Here is a 15,215-nt window from a genome sequence, read left to right on the forward strand (position 1 = left end):
AAAGGGAATTGAATGAATACTTGAAGGGGAACAGTTTTGCAGGGCTATGGGGAAAGAGCAGCAACGTGGTACTAATTAGATAGCTCTTTCAAAGAGCCGGCACAGGCATGATGGGCTGAATGCCATCCCTCTGCGCGATATTTTATGATTCTATCATCATCAGAACCCTAATTTTATTCAATACCACTACATTCAGTAGAAGTAATCTATATTATCTGAATGGTGACAGATTAGGAAAAGGGGAGGTGCAACGAGACCTGGGTGTCATGGTACATCAGTCATTGAAAGTTCCATGCAGGTACAGCAGGCGGTGAAAAAGGCAAATGGCATGTTGGCCTTCATAGCGAGAGGGTTTGAGTATAGAAACAAAGAGGTCTTACTACAGTTGAACAGGGCCTTGGTGAGGCCACACCTTGAATATTGTGTACAGTTTTGGTCTCCTAATCTGAGGAAGGACATTCTTGCTATTGAGGGAGTACAGCGAAGGTTCACCAGACTGATTCCTCGGATAGCAGGGCTGAAAAATGAAGAAAGACTGGATCGACTAGGCTTATATTCACTGGAATTTAGAAGAATGAGAGGGGATCTCATAGAAGCATATAAAATTCTGACGTGATTGGACAGGTTAGATGCGGGAAGAATGTCCCCGATGCTGGGGAAGTCCAGAATCAGGGGTCACAGTCTAAGGATAAGGAGTAAGCCATTTAGGAGCGAGATGAGGAGAAACTTCTTCACTCAGAGAATTGTGAACCTGTGGAATTCTCTACCACAGAAAGTTGTTGAGATCAATTCACTAAATATATTCAAAAGGCAGTTAGATGTGGTCCTTATGGCTAAAGGGATCAAGCGGTATGGAGAGAAAGCAGGAATGGGGTAGAGAAGTTGCATGATCAGCCATGATCATATCGAATGGTGATGCAGGCTCGAAGGGCCGAATGGCCTACTCCTGCACCTATTTTCTATGTTTCTATAGGCACTTTTCCACTCTGGTAGTGTCCCTGATTCTTGATTTGTAGGCCCTGATTAGTCAGCAGTACTACTGTACATAAGTAAACATGATTTTGTAATTCAGGCACCAGCTCCTGGTTCCCAAGCTCCTGAATGTACAGTAAACAGTGTCAGCTGTGGCTCAGTTGATAGCACACTCGCCTCTGGGTCAGAAGGTTGTGGGTTCAAGTCTCACTCTTGAGGCTGGATCACAAAAATCTAGGCTGACGCTGTTGGAGGGGCCATCTTTCAGATGAGATGTTAAACCGAGGCCTCGTCTGCTCTCTCAGGTGGATGTAAAAGATCCCATGGGATGATTTAGAAGAAGAGCAGGGGAGTTATCTCCAGTATCCTGGCCAATATTTATCCCTCAATTATCACTAAAATAGATTAGCTGGTCATTACCACATTGCTGTTTGTGGGAGCTTGCTGTGCGCAAACTGGCTGCCGTGTTTCCCACATTATAACAATTGTGAAAGGCGCTATATAAACACAAGTCTTTCTTTCTTTTAGTAAATATGTTGTCAGATTTTGTGTGCCCATGGATTAATGCCAGATGTTGTAGATGTCACAACCTCAATGCTTTATGCATACACATTCCTGAAAATGGCACAGCAGTGACACAGCCTGTCACACGTTTGTAATTAAGCAGGTTTCTGACTATGGAGCTGAACTACACAGAAGCCAGCTCCACTGAAGTGTGTAAACTCATGATAGTGACCAACGTAAGCCACTTTTCCAAGGCACAGAGCCCAAAGAAATGTCAAAGCACCTTATTAGAACGCACTGGATAAGAGGTCTGACTGGTATAGTCAATTAGAACACTGTTGTTCTACTCTGGATATAGGGATGCAGCTAACCTATGCTGTACCTGACCCAGTTATAAAAAGTGGAAAGAAATATGCTAAACTTAATAGATACTTAACTTAAAAGTTCTCCCATATAAATTCTCAGATTTAAATTAACTTAAATTACAGATCATGAACTAACATCCTCTCTTCACTATTAATAAGCTGGACTAGTACCTAGTCTATTTCTATCCATTAAGACACTACCTTGACCTGCGAACAGAACTTAAAAACACAGACCATGCTCTTGTTGTATCATGTACATCCTTTCTGATTGAAGAGGAAAGAAAGTCTTAGGGAAGCACATTTTGTTCTAATTACTCCAATTTTTAATAAAAGAAAATGACACTCTTCAAAAACGTTACTTCCCATCTCTAGTTGCCCTTGAGACAGTGGTGGTCTTCTTGAACTGCTGCAGTCTAAACTACTTTAAATGTTAATTTTCCTGCTGACATGGAGACTCTCGAGCAGTGTTTCCTTCCCTTCTAGGCATTCCGGTGACATCAATTACAGAGAGCACTCACATGTGTCCCACAGTGACACCAGTACAAACAAAGGGGTACAACTGCACACCAGTCTCAACAACTTTGGACCTCCCGAACCCGGAAAAGCACTATCTAGACTATGTTCAAGCAGTTTCAGAGTGGCCCTCCAGTCATATTGGGGTTATGCCTCCTGCTGCTGAATTTCAGCTTCTCCGTAATTTATGCTACCACAGCAAGTAAGCAGGGTGCGGATTCCTAATCAAGGATCGCCATTTTAGCAAGAAAATTTACATTAAAAAAAATTCAAAGATTTTTCTTGGTGAGAGTATAATTTTCTTTTATAAAAAGGGAGCTTACTTAGTCTACCCCTGAATCCGCTTGCCTTTTCAGCCTTATGCACACTGTAGCAACTCCAGCACTTGGGTGGGCATTACTATTTTTGCTGGAGCAAAATCCTGAACTCTCAAACAAAATATTATAGTTTTCAAGTTTATTAAACATAACCTCATGGTCAGCTCCAACCGCAAGACAAATCAACCAAAGCTGCAAATAACCAAATGAAACCTTTCCTCTTGCACGGATATGTTTCTCTCTCTGTATGTCCGTGTACTTTTGTACTATTTTTCTCTAATTCTGCATGTCTTGCACGTCAGTGGATTTGCTTCCTACTCAATCTCAGTGTGCATCAGGGATCTGCATTTATCACTGTGGCTGAAAGTCTCTCTATATCTCTCTTTGCAACTTTCTCTCCCTCTCCATGTCCGTCTGTATTTCGCTCTCCTAATATCCCTTTGCTTCTCCCTCATCCCATCACCCATGACTGTGCCTTTCTCTCTTCTGTCTGATTTCTCCCTGTCTCTCTCACCTACGTCTGAATGATTCTATCTATATGGGGGTGAAATTCAACTTAGGTGGAGGGCACAAAACGAATGGCTTGGCCACCCGTTACACATCCTGCCCAATTTTCTTCTCCAATGAAGTCAATAGAAAGGAAACTCAGGCAGGGTGTATAACAGGCAGCTGCTTTGTGCCCCTACAAAAGTTGAATTTTACTATGTGTCTGAACGCTTTCCCTTTACATATGTCTGATCTGGTTTGCTTTCTTTGAAAATCTGATTACACTCTCTCCCTCCTTGTATCTGAACTTATATCTCTCCCTCTCTCTCATATAGCTATGATACCAGGACTATTTCCACTGGAGCAGAGAAAGGAAAGAGATTTTAATAGATTTTTTTAAAAATTCTAATGGTTTTGTTAGGATGACTTGAGAAAGACTATTTCTCGGTTTTGGGAATCAGTGATGAGGATCGATCAATTTAGAATCATCACTAAATGGGTGAGGACAGAGGGTAGGAGAAATTTCATTAAATGGAGTTTTTGTAACATTGACTGCTTTGCTGTGCAAAGATGAGGCAGAAAGCGTTATACCTATAAGGGAAAATGGATACACATTTCAAACAGAGGAAGTTCAGGGCAATGGGGAGAGAGCAGGGCAGTGGGATTCATTTTGAATTGTTCTAGCAAAGAACTAGCATAGCCTTAATGGGCTGAAGGAACTCCTTCTGAGATGTAAATATCTATGATTCTATCTCCTTGATTGGGAAAGGTGTACGCGAGCCAGATAGCAGGCAGTGCAGCTAGAGAGTTCGGGGGTGTGCAGGTCCTGCTGATCTTAATGGTGGGGCCTCATTCAAATAAAAGTTCCAGGAGCCCCACACGACACCCAGACAGATTTAACCAGACTACCTGGCTGGCAGGTGGGAGCAGAAATTTGGTAGCAGTCAGCAGGAGATGGGGGTTCCATGATGAACAGCGATCGGAGGATTCCCACACGATTAGGGATCAGGGATGGGGGACATATGATTCTTGTATCACAATAGACAAATACTGACTGCAATTGTGGGCTATAATGGTAAACAATTGGCCCAAAGGTTACATAAGTAACTGAGAAACTTTCTTTCGTGATTGGGGGAGGCCCAAGTACTCCTTGAGGGGCCTGAGGGGGAGTACTCCTGCTCCTCCTAGCCCATAAGGAGATCAGAGGCAAATTTCTAAGACTTACCTCAGCCTCTTCTGGCTAGTCAGCTCTTCCCACTGTGGTTCTGCAGCCAGGCAGCAGCCAGTGTGGTCGTCCCCCAAGCTTGATGTTCATATTACATCACAGTGTCGATGATGTCATTGGGCTACAACTTTTGCAAGTTAAGTAGGCCCACGCCTGCCTTTAACAGGAGCCTTGTTGATGGCCTGAATGATCACCATTGACATTACAGAGCATGAAGTGAGACAAGTGGACCATGTTTCAGTGGGGGAGCATTTTGGAAACAGTGTTGGCAATATTAATAGATTTAAAGTAGTTATGGAAAAAGCACGAGGAAAAATCAAATCTGAAAATATTTAACTTGAGGAGGGCTACTTTCAGTGAGTTGAAAAGGGATGTGGCCTATATGGATTAGAATCAAAAATTGGCAGATAAAATAGAATATGAGCAATGGGAGGACTTCAAATACAAGATAGTTTGGGTACAGATTAGACACATTCCCATGAAGGGGAAAAGGAAGGGAATCCAAACCTAGAGTATAGTATTAGGTAGTCCCTCGTGTCGAGGATGGCCTGCTTCCACACCAAAAAAAGGATGAGTGCACAGGTATTTCAATGAGGGACTTAACATTTCAGGTCCCAAGCTACATTTTGAAGGGTGGAAGATGCCTGTGCGTGAATTCTTTTAACGTGGGATTGCACACCAGCCACCACACGGGCTTGACCGAACAAGGTCTTGGTCCAGTGGCAAGGGTTAACCAAGATGACTGGAGACCAGCTCTGCTGCACCTAGAGCTCCCTGGATGACTAAAGATACAGAGATTAAAATGAAACAGAAATAGGAGGCTTATGATAAATGTAAGGTTCATAATACAGTAGAGAATACAGAAGGTACAGAGGAGAACGCAAAAGGGAAGTAAGAGGGGCAAAGAGAATGTAAAAATATATTAGTGGGTAACATAAATGGGAACCCAAAAGTCTTTTATAAACATATTAGTAGGAAAAGGGTAGTCAAAGGAAGGCTGGGGCTGATTAGACTAAAAATGTGATCTTCTTGTGGAGGCAGAGGACATGGCTAAGGACTAAATAAGTACGTTGCATCTGACTTCGCTAAAAAAGAGGATGCTGCCAATGTCACAGTAAAGAAGGAGACAGTAGAGAAATTGGATCGGATAAAAATAAGTAGAGGTACTGGAAAGACTGGAAGCTCTCAAAAGTCGAAGAGTCACTCAGTCTGGATGGGATGCATCGGAGGTTGCTGAGGGAAGGGTGGAAATGATTGAGGCTCGAGCCACAATCTTCCAATGATCATTAGATATGGGAGTGATGCCAGAGGACTGGAGGATTGCAAATGTTACATCCCAGTTCAAAAAAGGGGAGAGGGATAAACCTGGCAACTACTGGCCTATCAGCTTGACGGCGGTGGAGGTAAACCTTTAGTGACAACAATCAGGGACAAAATTAATTGGCAATTGGAGAAATATGGGTTAATAAATGACATTATTCTTTCCTCATGACTCTTCTGGTTCTTTTGCAAATTATATTAAATCTGTTTCTATAGGTTACCGACCCTTCTGCCACCAGAAACAGTTTTCTCCTTATTTACTTTATCAAAACCCTTCAAGATTTTGAACACCTCTAGCAAATCTCCCCTTAACCTTCTCTGCTCCAAGGAGAACAACCCCAGTTTCTCTTGTCTCCCCACGTAATAAGTCTTTCATCACTGGAACAAATCTGCAACCTCTCGAAGGCCTTGACATCCTTCCTAAAGTGTGGTGCCCAGAATTGAACACAATACTCCAGCTGGGGCCTAACGAATGTTTCAGAAATGTTCAACATAACTTCCTTGCTGGTGTACTCTATGCTTCTATTTATAAAGCCAAGGATCCCATGTACCTTTTTGACAGCCTTCTCAACTTGTCCTGCCACCGTCAAAGCCTTGTGTACATATGCTCCCCAACCTCTCTGTTCCTGTACCCCCTTTAAAATTATACCATTTAGTTTATATTGCCTCTCCTCATTCTACCTACCAAAATTAATTACTTCACACTTAACTGTGTCAAATTTCATCTGCCATGTGCCTGTCCAATCCACCAACCAGCCTATGCCCTCCTGAAGTAAGTTACTAGCCATGTCATTGTTTACTCTGGTTACTTGTGCCTGCAGCTCACCAACCTTATTTACCATGCTCCCGTCTTAGTCTGCCTTGTATTTCCCCTATCTGATCCCTTCTATTTCTGAACTATTTAAATCCTGTTTGTCTCTCCCAGTTCTCTGTGCACCTTGTATCTCCTCTCTAATGCTTCAGCCTGGTGCCCTTCCCCTGCTATCTTTTAAGGTGTTAAACTGGTTGGCAGATAGGAAGCAAAGAGTAGGAGTAAATGGGTAATTTTCAGAATGGCAGGCAGTGACTAGTGGGGTACCGCAAGGTTCTGTGCTGGGGCCCCAGCTGTTTACATTGTACATTAATGATTTAGACGAGGGGATTAAATGTAGTATCTCCAAATTTGCGGATGACACGAAGTTGGGTGGCAGTGTGAGCTGCGAGGAGGATGCTATGAGGCTGCAGAGTGACTTGGATAGGTTAGGTGAGTGGGCAAATGCATGGCAGATGAAGTATAATGTGGATAAATGTGAGGTTATCCACTTTGGTTGTAAAAACAGAGAGACAGACTATTATCTGAATGGTGACAGATTAGGAAAAGGGGAGGTGCAACGAGACCTGGGTGTCATGGAACATCAGTCATTGAAGGTTGGCATGCAGGTACAGCAGGCGGTTAAGAAGGCAAATGGCATGTTGGCCTTCATAGCGAGGGGATTTGAGTACAGGGGCAGGGAGGCCACACCTGGAGTATTGTGTACAGTTTTGGTCTTCTAACTTGAGGAAGGACATTCTTGCTATTGAGGGAGTGCAGCGAATGTTCACCAGACTGATTCCCGGGTTGGCAGGACTGACATATCAAGAAAGACTGGATCAACTGGGCTTGTATTCACTGGAGGTCAGAAGAATGAGAGGGGATCTTATAGAAACGTTTAAAATTCTGACGGGTTTAGACAGGTTAGATGCAGGAAGAATGTCCCCAATGTTGGGGAAGTCCAGAACCAGAGGTCACAGTCTAAGGATAAGGGGTAAGCCATTTAGGACCGGGATGAGGAGAAACTTCTTCACCCAGAGAGTGGTGAACCTGTGGAATTCTCTACCATAGAATGTTGTTGAGGCCAAATCACTAAATATATTCAAAAAGGAGTTAGATGTAGTCCTTACTACTAGGGGGATCAAAGGGTATGGCGAGAAAGCAGAAATGGGGTACTGAAGTTGCATGGCCTACTCCTGCACCTACTTTCTATGTTTCTATGTTTCTAAAATATTACTGCAGGCTTCAATTCAAGACGGGAAAGTCTTCTACTTCAACTCATGCAGTTTTGGTGAAGCTGAAAACCAAAATAACTATACAGCTTTTGCGTACCATTGGTGTATTTGCCTCCATCTCGGTTTCCTCATGATAATTTTACTTACCATTTTCATCTAATTATTCGAGGTCTGTTGTACCCTACTATACCTAAGTTTCTAGTCTTTTCCCCATTTTCTTCCTTTACCCACATCTCCTGAAAACAGTGACTCATACAGAAATTTGGTTCCATGAGCACTAACAGCCCTCCCTGGTACCTTACTCAACTGAGCATTATTCACATGTGGGCTTAGAGAATAAGTTATAGTGGGTCTGTTCTCACCAGTTGTCTTCAGCTATACACAACACACATCCAGAATCACTGAATACCCACCAGTGCCAGATGTTCTGGTTACCCCTAACATCTTTCTAGGGATTCTGAGGCCAATTTAAGTGACACCATTGGTGCCCCTGATGGAAACAACTAACTCAAGTTTCAAACCTGAAAGTTTTTTAGTCTATATGACTCAGTATAATATTGCCGTGCAATCGCCCATTGAGCAATAGTGGGAGCTCAAGTCCTAGTTCATTTTAAAATGTATTGTAATTCTCTGTAGGTTTTACTTCCCCAAGCTAAAGTTCATTTATTGGTCAGTGCAATATAAATAATGCGTAAAAACACTGCTCATCTCCCCCTGGTCCTTTTGCCGGTTAAATCTCTATCCTCTAGTTACTGACCCTCCTGCCAGTGAAAACAGTTTCTCCCCATGTATGCTATTAAAACCTCTCATCGTTTTCGGCACCTCTATTAATTCTCTCCTTAATCTTCTCTGCTCTAAGAAGAACAATCTTAGCTTCTCTAGTCTCTCCACATAACTGAAGTCCCTCATCCTTGGTACCATTCTAGTAAATCTCCTCTGCAACCCCTCCAAGGCCTTATCATCTCTCTCTCACACTTACTCACACACTTACACACACATACAAGCACACCCCAACTAATCAACATCTCACACCCTCTATTCATGTAACTTCTCTGACTGTAAAATAGTTTTATTCTGTGGATTCATATCCATGGAAATCATACTTATACCTCCTATTTCATTTTGGGACCATTAGTGAACTGGTAGACAGTGATTTTCATTTGATTCAAGTGAAAACAACCAACCAATATAAAGATTAATTTTATATAAAGAGATGATCCTTACCGATGGTCGCATACGTTTACGAGCGGCTACTGCTTTCAGATTACGACAAATATCTTTGAAAGTTGAAGGCTGCAACCTATGTTGCAGACGTGGTGGCACCTGCAGCGAAGGGTATTGGTACTGTGAAATCTGATGGTAAAGTGGATGTTGCGGACGTGGTGGCAATGGTTGTAGGTCTTCTTGCTGCCATAAAAATGTCTTCTGGTCAGGTAGTTGCTGCTGGGGTTGTGGTTGTTGATGTGGGGATGACTGCTGCATCTGTGGTAACTTGTACGGTGTTTGTTGCTGGAGTTGCGACAATTGATGTGATGATTGTTGCTGAAGTTTTGGCAATTGATGTGACGATTGCTGCTGGAGTTGTGGCAATTGATGTGGCGATTGCTGCTGAAGTTGTGGCAATTGATGTGGCGATTGTTGCTGGAGTTGTGGCAATTGATGCGCTGATTGTTGCTGGAGTTGTGGCAATTGATGCGCCGTTTGTTGCTGGAGTTGTGGCAATTGATGTGGCGATTGTTGCTGGAGTTGTGGCAATTGATGTGGCGATTGTTGCTGGAGTTGTGGCAATTGATGTGGTGGCTGTTGCTGGAGCAGAGTTAATTGATGTGGTGATTGTTGCTGGAGTTGTGTCAACTGGTGTGGATTTAATGGATGGTGCTCCACTACCAGATGTTGTTGGCAGTGGCTGTTATTTTCTGGTGCCTCACAGAGCTGTTCTTTGAGGTTTTTCTGATGATACTGGTGTTTTGGTCGCTCTGGGTAATATTGTTGGCTATGATGCTGTTCCAGAATTTCATCACATTGTTCAACCTTAAGCTCTGGCTCTGAACATTTCTGTTGTATCTGTTGAGGTTCGGAACCCGGCTGAACCACTGGTTGTTGTTCTGGTGGATGTTGGGTTTGATACTGTTGCTGAAGTTGTAGCTGCGTTGGTGGGTGATGAGAATGATGTTGAGAATAATGGTGTTGAACCTTATCCTTCACAGGTTGCTGTAGGTCGTCTGGTAGCACAGGTATCAGGGTACCTTCGTCTTCTCCAACTTCTGATTGCAAGAGATGGAGTCTGTAGTACTGGACAAGATTTTCCAGGAAAGCAAATGTAGCCATAGAAGGAACTTAAAAAATAAAACAAAAGTTAATTGTATCAAAATCAATGCCTATAAGTGAATATTTGATTAAATACTGTTGACATACAGTGAGAAACAAGACTTTGAAAAGTAGACTGTGAACTTTTGAAAGTGGTACTTATTATTTGTATGAAGAGTAGTTCTGTAGTTAATTATGCAGAGTAGACAGTATCTCTTTTGTTGGAACACATAGGCTGTATTTAAGAACAAAAAATACTTCTTTTAAAAGAGGAAAAAAGAAAATGTTATGTAAGAAAGTGTGAACTTTCTATTTTTTTTTGGAGGGGGCAAAGACACCTTTCTCCCTCCCCAAAACACACATCAAACTCTTAAGCTTGGCAAAACATCTTTATTCAATGTTCATTTCCAGGTCATCTTTCTTGTGCACAATTCTTTCTAATCATATGGGAGTAGCCCAGTCCAAAACCATGTTTCTACTTTGAATCTATTGACAGTACTAAGCATTTCTATCAGGTTTTTCCCTTTTCAAATAAAAAAAAATCACAATGCATTAATCATCTTACCAAATGGACCAAACCTCTAAACATGATGTCCTGCATTTCTCCTGAGCATAAACATTGCAGCTAGTTGGTTTTTATGTATATACATCTATCTTTTAATAAAAGAAAAAAAGAGTCAACTAATTTTACAATCAAATATCTTTTTCTCAAATCCAGAATAATTATTTACATATTCAACTGCATGGCACCATCACGCCATCAGCGAGAATTAGCATATTGTGGTCAGAAGAGGTTTGTTTAAAATTTGTAGCAGAAATGAGTCAGCAGGATTCGACGGTGAGATCAGACATTCTTGTAGATATTACACTTAACATTACTGGATGTATTATGTTCAGCTGAATTTAATTTGTTTGAAATGGACACATTCACAATGCCTCGAACAGACCTATAATCCATGAAAAATATTGTGGTTGAATCCTGCATCCTATTGAGAGAACAAAATATTCAAGGTACATGGTTGTAAAGTCACCCAAACTATGGCTAGAAATATTTGGAATAAGCAGCTAATAAGGCAAAATCCGACACCAGCTCCAAAGGGGCTTTCTCACAACCAATGAAAAATCTCAGTGTATCTGCGAAACTCAATCTGCTCAGACTGATATCTTTACAATATTGCGAGAACTTGAATAAATCATCTAAGTGAAGGGGAGAGGGGGGACACTTGGGGGAGGGGGGAGCGAGGGGAACTTGGGGGGGGGGAGGGGGGGGAGAGAGAGGGGGGAGAGGAGGGGAACTCGGGGGGGGGCGGGGAAGGGGAGAACTCAGGAGGGAAGAATAGGGGGGGAAGAGGGGAGGACTCAGAGGGGGCGAGGGAACACGGGAGCGGGAGGAAGAGGGAACTCTGGGGGGGAGGGGGAACGCGGGGGCGGGGGAACTGGGGGGGGGAGGGGGGAAAAGGAGGGAACTCGGGGGTGGGGGAGGGGGAGATGCAGAGGAGAGGGGGGAACTCGTGGGGGGAGCAGAGGGGGGAACTCGGTGGGGGGGGAGCAGAGGGGGGGAAGAAGAGGAGAATGAGAGGGGGAACTCGGTGGGGGGGAGCAGAGGGGGGGAAAATCGGGGGGGGAGAAGAGGAGAATGAAAGGGGGGAACTCGGTGGGGGGGGGTGGAGAGGGGAAACTTAGGGTGGCGGGGAGGAGAGGAGGAAACTCGGGGGGGGGGGGCGAGGAAGAGAGGGGGAAACTCGGGGGGGAGCGAGGGGAACTTGGAGGGGGGGAAGGGGAGGGAGAAAGAGGGGGAAGAGGAGGGGAACTCGGGGGGGGCGGGGAAGGGGAGAACTCGAGAGGGAAGAGAAGGGGTGGATGAAGGGGGACTCGGAGGGGGTGAGGGAACATGGAAGGGGGAGGAAGAGGAGGGAACTCTGGGGGGGGGAAGAGGGGGGAACTCGGGGGCGGGGGAACTCAGGGGGAGGGGGAAAGGAGGGAACTCAGGGGGGGGGAGGGCAGAACTCGGGGGCGGGGGAACTCGGGGGGAAGGGGGAAAGGAGGGAACTCGGGGGGGTGCAGAGGAGAGGGGGGAACTCGGGGGGGAGGGCAGGTGCAGAGGAGAGGGGGGAACTTTGTGGGGGGGGCAGCAGAGGGGGGGGGACTCGGCGAGGGGGGAAATTGGGGGGGGGGGAGAAGAGGAGAATGAGAGGGGGGAACTCGTGGGGGGGTGGAGGGGGAAACTCGGGGGGGCGGGGAGGAGAGGGGGAAACTCGGGGGAGGCGGGGAGGAGAGGGGGAAACTCGGGGGGGACAGGTTCAGAGGAGAGGGGGGAACTCGGTGGGGGGGGTGAACAGAGGGGGGAACTCGGTGGCAGGAGAGGGGGGGAAACTCGGGGAGTGGGGAGGGGGGGAAAGAGAAAGAGTTCGGGGGAGGAGAGTGGGGAACTCGGGGGGGGGGGTAAGAGAGAGGGGGAACTCGAGGGGAGGAGAGAGGGGAACTCGGGGGGAGGAGAGAGGGGGAATCTCAGGGGGGAGGAACTCGGAGGGGAGGGGCGAGGGGTCGAGAGTGAACTCGGGGGAGGGGGATGTCGGGGGGAAGGGAGGGAGAGAAGGAACTCGGCGGGGGGGGGGGGGGGGGGGGAGGGGGAAGAGGGAATTTGAGGGGTGCCCACAAATAAGCCGGCAGCATGCTGCTGTTTTACTCTGGGCTCAGGAGACTCAAATTTTCTGGGCTGATTTTTTTTGCACAGCCTTCAATGATCCCTTTAAGGGCTGCTGGTTAGGCTGCTCAATGCCTGGTACAACTGGGTCGAGAACACACATTGCAAGCTCTGCCCATTTGAATTTCAGAGCACCCCAATTTGCATAGTTAAGGAGCCTAATTTCTATTTCAAGCTGGTGCCCTGGTCAACCAGAAGTCACGCAAGTCAATATGGCATTCGCTGTTGTGGTTCGGACATAGCAGATTGCAACACGACATTTGGAGATTTTACTCTAATTTTAAGACGAAAAAATGGATGGCTGAGAGTTGAATTTTTCCCCCCCAGAAAGTCTTCCTGGCTGTGTGGTAGTGAAGGTACCAATTGGGTGAGGCTTTTTTCTTACTCTTTGCGTGAGTCTCTTGAACTAAGTGCTATGGTAACCACTTGTCTTGAAAGGAACCCTGTCTTCTTTTACAATGCAGAGGCTTAATCAAATGGATAACTGATCAAGGCACCTATGTCTGGAATTGCTTTGATATTCAATTGTTTCTAAAAGACATCCAGCATCTCTTCAATTTGCCTCTTGAAAGGGATTGCTGCAGATCAATAGGGAGATGGGTAATGACTGGTTAATGAATAGGCAGCATGGCACACCCCCATCTTCAAGCTATCAAACTTGGATTGCTTCAATGGCGGTGAATATCGTCAGTGCTTTTCCCGTTCTGTCACTTCAACAGAAGTTCAGCGGAACCCTCATTTACACACATAAATGGGGTTTCTGCTCAATATCTGCTGAAGTTACAGTTGGGGAACAGGAGAATTTACAAGAAAATTCACCTCCTAGAAGTTTGAACTAATGTTAGCCACATATGCAAGCAAGTGAAGTGAGATCGTGGCATAAGAAAAGGCCATTTGACCAATCAGCCCATTCCTTCTCCTTCCACAGACCACATTTAATTCACTTTATTATGAACTCTATCCAACTAGTTCCCAACACATAACCTTACACCTTATATTATTGATCCTTGGCAGGTTGCCTTCCTTGGCATGACATATCTATGGCCCCATCAGCTGAGGCACTATCATACCAACACAACATTTCCTCACCTTTCATCTGAATTTATCCGAATCACCGACCTTAGCATCTCATGTGGCCTCTCTACTCCCATGGTCTCAATCACAGACAAGGTCTTCTCCAACCGCTTCTTTGTATCCCTCATCACCCACATTAACCTATCCCTTTTCAATCCTTTTCTTCTGCATCAGCCCTCAAAAAAACTCTCCCCCAAGCCACTTACAATTGCACTTTCAAGCTGCCAACTGCCTAGCCTTTGGGCTTCCATTTGCCAAGAAATGTGTTGGTGTTTTGCTAATTTTACGGTGGAAAAATTGGTGCCTGTGAATTGAATTTCTGCCAGAGTCTTCCTGACTGTGTGGCAATGGAATACAGTGGAGAGGACTTTTTTCTTACACTCTGCTAATGTCCTGCAAGAGCCTCTTGAACTAAGTGTTATGGGAACCTCTTGTCTTGAAAGGGATCCTGCTCGCACTGCGCATTGCAGGCGCCGCAGAAACAAAGGGGATTTTAATCAATTACGTGATCAATATACCTCTTGACTGAAGAACTGAAACAAACCAAACATCAAAACCAATGATGGCAAAGAAGCTACAGTACTAAAATGTGCAAGAACTTATCTAAATGGATTGTAAAACAACAATAAGCTACTAAGTAAGAAGTTACAAAAATGTCTTAGAAGGAAGTAACCAATTATAAATGAGAAGAACTTTATCCTGATGTGAAACTACCAATGACAGGAGAAAACGTGCAACTACTATTAATGACAGGACAAGAAGAACCGAGGTGCAATATCCAGAACAAGATTTTCTTTACGGTGCAGGATACGGAAGATCACGATGCACACACAGCTACTGTCTTAAAAGGGTACCAATTTCCTTTTTTAGGACAATCACCTATTCATTTGACTGTGAAGGATGAACAAGTATGGAAGAATTGTTCATATATGTTTTGTTTGGACCTTGTTTAGACTAGCATTAAAAACTGTCTCATATTTTTCTTAACCCCACAACATGAGTATGCATGGATCTGCAGGGGCTTGTAACCAGTAATCTGTTCATCTGAAAAAGTTTGTAGTGATCATTAATGATTATGAATACCTAATCAATACATATGAGATTTGATAAAACTGATTTTTAGAAAACATCCGAACACTGTTAAATAATCAATTTATAACACACTCCAAATCTCCCTGACATTATGATGAGATTTTACAGGAACTTTGAGATGAAATATCCCAGCAATTGGGTATCAGTATGGGATTATAAACTTAGCAGTAGGTCTATGGTTGTTAAATAGAGAAATTAATTTCAATATTAAACCCTGATATTACATTGCATTATACAAAAAGAAAGCACTTTGACGAATGACTTGCCCTCAAATGAAGAATGTTGAACTCACACATCTAATTTTCCATTTC

General features: G+C 44.3%; 1 protein-coding gene across 5 annotated transcripts in view; it reads right to left on the reverse strand.

Annotated features, from left to right (window-relative positions):
- The window catches only part of prdm11 (PR domain containing 11), a 204,659-nt gene that overhangs the window by 63,747 nt on the left and 125,697 nt on the right, over positions 1-15,215 (reverse strand). For 4 of the 5 annotated variants that reach the window (XM_070899353.1, XM_070899351.1, XM_070899350.1 and 1 more), the window contains exon 9: positions 8,952-10,063. The exons of the other annotated variant lie outside the window; for it this stretch is intronic. In XM_070899353.1, the coding sequence (XP_070755454.1) occupies positions 8,952-10,063 (1,112 nt within the window). The remainder of the gene's footprint in view (positions 1-8,951; positions 10,064-15,215) is intronic. 5 annotated transcript variants of the gene reach the window in all.

This window comes from Pristiophorus japonicus, chromosome 14, assembly GCF_044704955.1.
Source record: "Pristiophorus japonicus isolate sPriJap1 chromosome 14, sPriJap1.hap1, whole genome shotgun sequence".
NCBI lineage: Eukaryota > Metazoa > Chordata > Chondrichthyes > Pristiophoridae > Pristiophorus > Pristiophorus japonicus.